Below are 9,819 nucleotides of genomic sequence, written 5' to 3'. Positions count from 1 at the left end.
TGATTGCTTTTCATGTAACTATCTGATTCCTCCAAGCCTCCTTATTCACTTCTTTTTTCTCTTTCTCTTTTCTTTTTCTTTTTGAGACAGGGTCTTGCTATGTAGTTCAGGCTGAACTTGAACTCACTATGTAGCCCGGGCTGGCCTTGAACTCATGGTGATCCTCCTGCCTCAGCGTCCAGGGTGTCGGGAGTACAAGTGTGCACCATCATGCCTGGCTAAAATGTTTCATTTTGAGACAGGGTCTCATTAAGTCACTCAGTTGCCCAAGCTGGGCTCAGACTTGCTATCCTTACTCAGCCTCCCAAAGTGTTAGAATTACAGGCATGTGCCATTGTTCCTGACCATTTATTCATTTCTTTACTTGTCAAATATTTACCAAGCACCTAGACTTAGTTCATTATTGATAAAGAACAGACATTTCTTTCTTTCTTTTTTTTTTTTGGTCTTTTTGAGACAGGGTCTCACTATGCAGTTCAGGCTGGCCTTGAGCTTACTTTGTAGCCCAGGTTGGCCTCGAACTCGCAACAATCCTCCTGCCTCAGCCTCTTGAGTGCTGGGATTACAGGTGTGCACCACCACGCCTGGCAGACATTTCTTTCTTACAGTTCTGGAGGCAGGAAGTCCAAGATCACGGCATAGGCAAGTTTGAAACGTGACTGAGGAGGGCTCTTCTCTCCATCCAAGATGGCACCAGAGGGGACTGTAGCAGGACAGAGAGGATGGAAGTGACAGCTTGCTGTCTTCTCTTGTGTAAGGGCATTCATCTCATTCCCCAAATAAAGCCTTTGCCAAAAGGCCCTACCTCTTAATACTAGCAAAGCAGGGTAACCAGACATAGTGGTGCATGCCTGTGATCCCAGCACTCTGGAGGTTGAGGCAGGAGGATTGTTGAGAGTTCGAGACAAGCCTGGGCTACAAAGTGAGCTCAAGGCCAGCCTGCATAGTGAGACCCTGTCTCAAAAAATATTTTTTCTTTCCCCCAAACAGTATATAACAAATCTTCTTGTCCTTAGCTTCATTCCTTCATGAGGCCTGTAAGATCCACAGTTGTCTCTTTACTCTGCTGGTGGTTTCTCTTGCTGTGCAAAAGTTTTTTAATAAGAGGAGATCCCAGTTGTGGATTCTTTGTGATAGTTCCTGTGTAACTGGGGTTTTGTTCATAAAGTCTTTACCTACACCCATGTCTTCAAGAGTTCTACCTATTCTATCTTCCAACAGATTTAGTGTCTGTGTTTTAATATTTAGATCTTTCATCCACTTCAATTTTAGTTTAATGCATAGTGAAAGATAAGGGTCTAATTTTAATCTTCAGCATGTGGAAAGCCAGTTTTCCCAGCACCATTTATTAAAGAAGCTATCTTTCTCCCAGTGAATGTGTCTGGCTCCTTTGTCAAAGATAAGGTGGCTGAGTATGTCTGGAGTTGTTTCTGCTTTTTCTAATCTGTTCCATTGGGTCTGTTTTTTGTTTTGTTTTGTTTTGTTTTGTTTTTTCAGCACCATGCTGCTTTGTAGTATACTTTCAAGTCAGGGACTGTGATGTCCCCTGCCTTGCCTTTGTTGCCCAGAATTGTTTTTGCTATTCTGGGTCTTTTGTGGTTTCAAATGAATTTTGCTTTTTCTAATTCTGTGAGGTATGCTATTGGTATTTTGATTGGGACTGTATTAAAATCTGTATGACAATTTGGGAGTATGGCCATTTTCATTATATTGGCTCTTCCTACCCTAGAGCAAGGGATATCTTTCCATTTTCTGATATCCTATTTGATCTCCTTTTTCAGAGTAGTGTAGTTTTCACTGTAAAGGTCTTTTACTGCCTTCATTAGATTGATTTCTAAGTATTTCATTTTTTGGATGCTGCTGTAAAGGGTGTGGTTTCCAATTTCTCTCTCAGTGAGTTTATTATTTATGTACAGAAAGGCTATTGATTTTTGAGTGTTGATTTTGTATGCAGCTATGTTATTGAATTTGGTTATTAAATCTAGAAATCTTTTGGTGGAGTTTTTGGGGTTTTTCTATGTAGAGTATCATGTCATCCACAAATAATGATAATTTAACTTCTTTCTTTCATGCCCTTATTCCTTTTATTTCTTTCTCTTATCTGATTGCTCTGGATAACATTTCCAGAACTCTACTGAATAAGAGGAGTGACAGGGCATATTGCGTCTTGTTCCAGATTTTATTCTATCTTATTTTATTTTGTTCCTGATTTTAAAGTGAAAGCTTTCAGTTTCTGTTCATTTAGTATGATGTTGGCTGTTGGTTTGTCATAGATGGCTTTTATTAGATTGAGATAAAGACTGTCTATTCCAATTTTCTTTTTTTTTTTTTTTGGTTTTTCTCCGGTACCGGGAACCGAACTCACGACCTTGCGCCTGCCAGGCAGGCGCTTTTGCCGCTGAGCTAAATCCCCAGCCCCTATTCCAATTTTCTGTAGGGTTTTTGTCATGAATGAGTGCTGGACTTTGTCTAAAGCTTTTTCTGCATTTATTGAGATGATCATATGGTTTTCGTCCTTGGCTCTGTTAATATGGTTATTACATTTATTAATTTACATATGTTGAACCATTCCTGCATCCTTGGGATGAATCCAACTTGGTTATGATGTATAATCTTCTTTTTTTTTTTTTTCCAGTTCCAGGAATCAAATTCATGACCTTGGTACTATATGTATTATAAATTCATCTAACATGTATAAGAAAGAGTTACAAAATGTTACATTGTGACTTGGACTATTTGGGGGTCCAACTTTGAGTCTATCTTAGGAACCTTTTTTAAGTTATTTAATTATTTTTGGATTAGAATTCCAATTTTAGTCAACATACATTAACTGTATATATTTATAGTGTGCATGGAACAAGTTCCATTTTCCACCTACCCCTGGCCACCTGCCTTTCTCCATTTTTTTTCATTTTTTTTCCATCTCCTTTTTTCTACCTTCCCCCTCCTACAGCTTTCTCAGCCTTTAGCAATCACTACTCTACTTTCAGGTTGAGTATTTTTTTAGCTGCCACATATATATTTTTGTTGTTGTTGTTGTTGTTGCTGTTGTTGTTGTTGTTTGTTTGTTTTCTGGTACCGGGAATCGAATTCATGACCTTGTGCTTGCCAGGCAGGCACTGTGCCGCTGAGCTAAATCCCCAGCCCCCTAGCTGCCACATAATAAAGAGAATATGTATTTTTCTGTGCCTGGGTTATTTCACTTCATTCTGTGTCCTCCAGTTCCATTCATTTTTTTTTTTTTTTTTGAGTAGTGGAAATTGAACTCAGGACCTTGCACTTGCCAGGCAGGTGCTTCTGCTGATGAGCTATATCCCCAGCCCCATCCATGGGTTTTTTTTTTTCTTTTGGTCTTTTTGAGACAGGGTCTCGCTTTACAGTTCAGGCTCACTTTGTAGCCCATGCTGGCCTCAAACTCACAACGACCCTCCTGCCTCAGCCTCCTGAGTGCTAGGATTACAGGTGTGTGCCACCATGCCCAGCAAAAGGACTGTTTTTTTCATTTTTAGTGATTCTGGGGATAGAACCCAGGGTCTTGCATTTGCTAGGTAAGTACTCTGCCACTGAACTACACCCGCAAGGCAATCCATGCTGCTTGTTGTAAATCATACAGTTTCATCCTTTTCTCTGTCTAATACTCCATTGTGTGTATACACCACATTTCCTTTATCCAACTCTTGGTGGGCACCTAGGCTGATTCAGCATCTTTGTTATTGTGAACAGTGCCACAGTAAATGGGCATCCAGGAAACCTCTTGACTACAATTATATGAGAGATTCTAAGCTGGAACCACCCACTTAAGTTGCTGTCAAATTCCTGAGCAGCAATCACTGTGACATAATGTATTCTTATCCTATCTTGCTTTTTTTTTTTTTTTTTGTTTTGCTTTGTTTTGTTTTTTTGGTCTGTTTTTGAGACACGGTCTCTCTATGCAGTTCAGGCTGGCCTTGAGCTCACTTTGTAGCCCAGGCTGGTCTCAAACTCGCAACGATCTATCCTGCCTCAGCCTCCCGAGTTCTGGGATTACAGGTGTGTGCCACCACGCCTGGCTTCTGCCTTCCTTTTTTGGTACTAGGGATTAAACCCAGGTCCTTGCACGTGCTAGGCCAAGTGCTGTATCACTGGGCTACACCACCAGCCCTTTTTATATTTTTATATTAAATTAAAAAAATTTTTTTTTGTTTTTTTGAGAGAGGGTCTCGCTATGTAGTTCAGGCTGATCCTGAACTCACTATGTAGCCAAGGCTGGCCTTGAATTCACAGCAATCCTCCTGCCTCAGCCTCCTGAGTACTGTGATTACAGGCATGGGCCACCACACCGAGCCTACATTTAATTTTTTTCATACTGGGTATTGAACCCAGGACCTTCACACTGAGCTACATCCCCAGCCCTTTCTATGCTTTAAAATTTTTCTTCAGACAGGTTCTCACTAATTACAAAGTTGCTCAGGCTGGGCTCTTACTTGCCATCCTGTCTCAGCCTGCCGGATATGTGAGTCTACAGGTGTGTGCTATCACATCTGCGTCACTGTTGCCTTAAGACACTGTTTTGGAGTGTCCTGTCACCTAGCCAAAGATAACCGAACAGTGTCCCAGCACTTCACTGAGGGATGTGGGAGTACCTAGCCTCTATCACTTTTCTGTCTGGTTACAGATGTCAGCATCTCCAGGAGGTGTTTCCTGCCTACCCTTCTCCATTCACCCTGTCCTATCCCACTACCTTAAAAAATAGCACTTAGTCATCTGAGAAATAAAATATAACAAATATAGTTCTATTTATAGTTACTGATGATTTACAGTTACAGACAATAGTTCTTATTTCTGTTCCTTTAGGGGTTCACCATTTCTCCTATCTGGATGGAAAGTCCCGTGAAGGGAACAACTCACCCACCTTTGTCACCTACGCTGGGTGCTCTGTCGGGACCCAAAGACAGGGGCTGTGGCCTTTGCCACTTCTGGGCAATCTTGGGGAGGAAAGACGAGCATGTGTGAGATCGAGAGAATTTCTTCTCAAGCTGGATTTGCATGTACTTGACTTTAAAAGGAAAAAAAAAAAAAAAAGGAACCGAGAGAGTCCCCGGCCCCTGGGTGGGAGGAACGCCTGGCAGAAGCTACCGGAGCTGCACGCTCAGCGCCTCATGCTCCCCGCAGTCATGTTGAGCCTGTACAGCAACACTGGGCGGCACCCAGGCCTGGCAGGTACGGCTGCAGCCAGGCTTGGGCTGGGCACCGGCTGTGGTCAGCATCCTGGTCACGCCCCGGGCAACGGGGATCGAAGCCCGAGCCTGAGGGATGGAGGAAGGAACGGGCTGGGACCTGACTGGCTTTTTCTCTGGAAGGGAACTTGCAGGAGGAGGAGGAGGAGGAAGATGGAGATGACTACGAGAACACAGCGCCGCCCTATAAGGACCTTCCCCCCAAGCCAGGTTAGAGGGTTTCTTGGGGATCGGATGTGGACGCTGGGGATGGCGGAGGGAGCAGGGTTGCCGGGGCACTGGCTGGGCATTTGACACACGCAGTCTGCTGGGTGGCCGATCCAGCCCAGGCGCCGCGGCGTCAGAGCCCTGGAGCTCCGTCCTTCTCCGGAGGACCCTCGCGTCTGAGCGGGGGCGTCGTGTTCCGTGTTGATGGAGACAGAAGGGATGGCGGGAGTGGAGACCTCTGAGGGGAGCTGAGGGTTCTCCTGCAATGGTGAGGACTCGGGGAGGTCAGACGCGAGGACACTGGCCTGGCTCTGGGAGGACCAGCAGGGAGCTGTCAGGAAGACAACCCCCCAGACATGGGTGGCTGCAAAGTTGCTGAGGCAGGAAAGCTGGTGTCTGAGAAACTGACTCTTGGCTCTCCGGCATTCTCGCATTTACACTCAAGGCTAGGTCTTTTTGTCACTGTCTTGTTCACATTGGCTTTGAGCTCCTGGTCTCAAGTGATCCTCCTGCCTCAGCCTCCTGAGTAGTTGGGACTGGAGGTGCATGCCACCATACCTCACTCAAGGCATAGATTCTGTTTAGACTTGGGCACCTCAGGCTTGATGCAGGGTTCCTCAAGAGCCTGTTTAGTGACTATAAAGGATTCCCTGAGTAGTGGTCACCAGGGGTGTTCACGCTGGTGTGGCTTGACAGGGGTCGTTCCATTGGAATAGGACCCTCCCTCTCCTCCCCTCCCTCCCTCCCTTCCTTCCTTCCTGGTACTGAGCTATGTCCCCAGCCTTTTAAACTTTTAAATTTTGTGACAAGATCTTGCTAAGTAGCTAAGTTGCCCAACTGGGCTTGAACTTTCTATCCTCCTGTCTCAGCCTGCTGGACTGCTGGATGACAGTCATGTGCCACCAAGCCCGGCTTACGTTCTCTACCCTTGCAGTCCAAGGACAGGCAGGCTGCATCCTACTCCCCACACAGTCCTCTCCCCACCTCCAAATGCAGCCCAGCTCCACCTCCACCTCCCTTCCTTCCTTCCTTCCTTCCTTCCTTCCTTCCTTCCTTCCTTCCTTCCTTCTTTTCTTCCTTCTTCCCTCCTTCCCTCCTCCCTCCCTTGTTCCTCTTTCTTTCTTTCTTTCTTTCTTTCTTTCTTGCTTGCTTGCTTGCTTGCTTGCTTGCTTTTTCTTCCTTTCTTTCACAGCATCTCACTATGTAGCCCGGGCTGGTACTGAACTTACAGCGACCCTCTTGCCTCAGCCTCCGAAGTGCTGGGACCACAGGTGTGTGGCACCAAGCCCAGCTTCAAGTCCAGTTCATCACCATATCCCAACCCAGCTGCAACCTGACCTTAACTTTGTCCTTTTTCTCAAACCTAGGACCCACTCAAACTCTATTCTGCCCCCATTTCCAAACCTGGCAGCAGGGCCATTACCCATTCTAGCCACACCCTGACCTAACATCGGACTCCCGTATCTATTACTGTCCTCCTTTACCTCATTCACCCCATCTATTGCTGCCCAATCCCAACATAAGCTCCAGCCTCACTTTCAAAAGCGACTTTGACCTTCATTCAGGGTGACCAGTTGTCCCGTTTCACCCAGGACTGAGGGGTTTCCTGTGATGGGGGACTCTAACCTGGGAAAGTCTAGTTGGGCTTGTTGGTGCTGTCTACAGTCCCAGCTACTCAGGAGGCTATGTGGGGAGACTCCATCTGTTAAAATGCTCGCAATTCAAGATGGTTGTTCATTTTACCTTTTCCTGCTTCTCTTCCCCTCCTCCTGCTCTTTCTCCTTCTTCTTTCCCTCTTTCTTCCTGTTTTTTTTTTTTTTTTTTTTACACAGGGTCTTGCTATGTAGCCCAGTCTGGTCTCCAACTAGAGATCCCCCTGTCTCAGCCTCCCAAGTTCTGGGATCACAGATGTGCACCATCACCTCAGCTGATCACTGTGCCTTAACTCTGTCCCCTCCCTCATCCTGATGCAGTTCTCACACCCAACTCTGTTTCTACCCCGCCTCCAACTGTGACTCTGACCTTACTTCCATCACTTCCTGCCATCTCCTCCCGCCTCACATCTGCCCTAACTCTGGCTTTCTCTTTTCCAGGTTCCCTGGCTCCGCCGAGGCCCCCCAAGGCAGGTGAGCTGGGGCTGGGGATGCAGAGGACCCAGTGCTGCTTTTGCCCCGCCCTAGGCCTGAACAACCATTCTTCCTTTGGCAGGAAATAAAGTGGAGAACCCCCCTCTTCCTCTCAAGCCCCCAAAGACTACAGGTGAGGGTCCAGGGCTGGCAGCTTCCTGCTCGCCTGGCTGAAGCCCTCCTCTGAATGTTTCCTTTCTGCTCCTTCCAGCCCTGGATCTCCCCGCAGTCACCTGTACGCCTCTTCCCTCGGGTGAGCGGCGGGGAACCCTTTAAGGAGCAGGAGAGGGGCCGCCTGGGTGTTTCCTTCTCATCCCAATTCTGTCCAGACGGCAGAGCAGGGGTGTTGGTCTGGGGAACCGGAGTGTCTGAGCAACTTCTGCACAAACTTCTCTCTTTCTTCCTCCAAGGTGTCAACTTTCGGGAGCCTCCTTCATTCCTGTCATCCATAACTAGTAAGTCCGAGGCCCCTTGTGGCGTCTCCCTATCTTGCCCTCCCGGTGATCCAGAACAATAGCTCTAGAGTGAAAAACTGGGACTGAGGAGCTTCTCCTTCAAAAACGGGTCCTTCCCGAGTCTACACCAGGCTCCTGGGGAGTGGAGATGTTTCCTGAGGACTCTTCAGGCCCCTTTCCTGCTTACTGAAGATATAGGAGCCAGGTGTGGTGGTGCACACTGTCATCTCAGCACTCGGGGAGGCTGAGGCTGGAGGATCACAAGTTCAAGCCCAGCCTGGGTAACTTAGTCACTTAGTGAGACTGTATCTCAAAATAAAATGAAAAACCCTAAGGAAGGGCTGCGATTGTAGCTCAGTGCAAAAGTACTGGGTTTAACAGTCAGTATTGTAAAGAAGAGAAGGAGACAGAGGAAAAGGAGAAGAAGAAAAAGGAGGAGGAAGAGGAAGAGGAGGAGGAGGAGGAGGAGGAGGTGGTGAGGAAACAGGGAATGTTCTGTATGCCCAAGAAGTAAGTGTCCACAAGATTCCATGAGTGGGGTGCTGCTTGAGCAGGTGGTGTTGGGGAGTAGGAAATAATAATGCATCATAGACATTAAGAGCAAAGGTGGGTTCCAGTCATGTGTAACCTCTCCAAGCCTCAATTTGCTCACCAGCAAAATGGGAATAATACTTCCTCTCCATCATGATAGGGGTGAGGCTCCAGTAAGGTAAGAGGGACAGAACAGGATGGCCAGCACCTGATCAATGCTCCATACATGTGCTCTGGCTTCCTCAGTACTCTCTTGCTGTCCCTATCTGGTGACACAGACAAGACTACAGACCTCTGTGCCCGCTGCTCTTGGAAAAAGGCCTAAGGCTCCCTTCACTGCTCTCTGAAGCACCGCTATGGGTTTCTGTGTCTCCAGCCTCAGCCCCACCAACTCCAGTGCCCTGGATCAGTCAGAAGTCCGGGGGTTCTGGGTGCCGACGAGAGGACAGGTGGTTGGTGTTCCTGTGTCTGCTGGTGGTGACGTCGCTGCTCCTGAGTGGCGTCAGTCTCACCGTGGCCCTTCTGAAGTGTGAGTAGGGAGGGGAGGGGGTGGCGCATGGACGGCGATTGGGGGAGGGGCACAAGAGGCCCCGGGCTCAGGCTGGGCTCTTCCTCACAGACCAGGAGGTGGCGGAGGCGCTGAGGATGGTATCCGTGCAGCAGCGGGCATGGCAGGAGAACGGTGAGCACCTTCAAGTCTTGGCTTCCTGGGCGCATGGCCAGAACCAGCGCATCCGGAAACCAGCTCCAAGACCAACCAGTCGCCGTCTGTGTCATGCACTGTGCTGAGCTCCAGTGGTGGGGGGTAGAATGATCAGATGTGGTCCTTGCCACATACCCGGCCCCGGAAGTGTGTACGTGTGTGCACGCGCGCGCATGTGCAAACCTCCCCTGTCCAATACGGTGGCATAAACCACGTGTGGCTGTTGAGAGCTTAAAACACAACCAGCTCAAAATGGGAGGAGGCACCATAACTATGAAGTGCACGCTAGTTTCATTTCTTACATCTTTTTTATTCTTAGCGTATATTTTCCATATATAATAATTACATTCATCTTGGGGAACTGGTACAATACATATTGTATATCCTCCCCCCGTTACCGGGAATCGAACTCAGACCTTGCGCTTGCCAGGCAGGCGCTGTGCCGCTGAGTTAAATCCCCAGCCCCACATATTGCATCTTAATAAATTTCATTCCCCCTTTCTCCCCTGCCCTTCCTTCTCCCTGCTTCCTCTCTGCATCTCCAAAAGTCTACCTCCCTGTTTCCTGCTTTCTCTCTCTCT

The 9,819-nt window shown here is 47.6% G+C and overlaps 1 protein-coding gene across 2 annotated transcripts in view; it reads left to right on the top strand.

Annotated features, from left to right (window-relative positions):
• Positions 1–613: 613 nt before the first annotated feature.
• Positions 614–9,819, top strand: part of Clec17a (C-type lectin domain family 17, member A) — a 22,262-nt gene continuing 13,056 nt past the window's right edge. The window contains exons 1-9 of one of the 2 annotated variants that reach the window (XM_013512236.1): positions 616–753; positions 4,834–5,199; positions 5,340–5,426; positions 7,517–7,549; positions 7,632–7,682; positions 7,761–7,802; positions 7,960–8,004; positions 8,912–9,064; positions 9,155–9,217. In XM_013512236.1, coding sequence (XP_013367690.1) covers positions 723–753; positions 4,834–5,199; positions 5,340–5,426; positions 7,517–7,549; positions 7,632–7,682; positions 7,761–7,802; positions 7,960–8,004; positions 8,912–9,064; positions 9,155–9,217 — 871 coding nt within the window. In that variant the 5' untranslated portion in view covers positions 616–722. Of the gene's footprint in view, positions 754–4,833; positions 5,200–5,339; positions 5,427–7,516; positions 7,550–7,631; positions 7,683–7,760; positions 7,803–7,959; positions 8,005–8,911; positions 9,065–9,154; positions 9,218–9,819 lie in introns of both variants that reach the window. The other variant, XM_013512237.1, reaches the window with a different exon arrangement.

This window comes from Chinchilla lanigera, unplaced genomic scaffold (assembly GCF_000276665.1).
Source record: "Chinchilla lanigera isolate Chin_1 unplaced genomic scaffold, ChiLan1.0 scaffold00014, whole genome shotgun sequence".
In the NCBI taxonomy this organism is placed as follows: Eukaryota; Metazoa; Chordata; class Mammalia; order Rodentia; family Chinchillidae; genus Chinchilla; species Chinchilla lanigera.
Note: the sequence above shows the minus strand (reverse complement) of the source record. Positions and strands in the feature narration are given on the sequence as shown.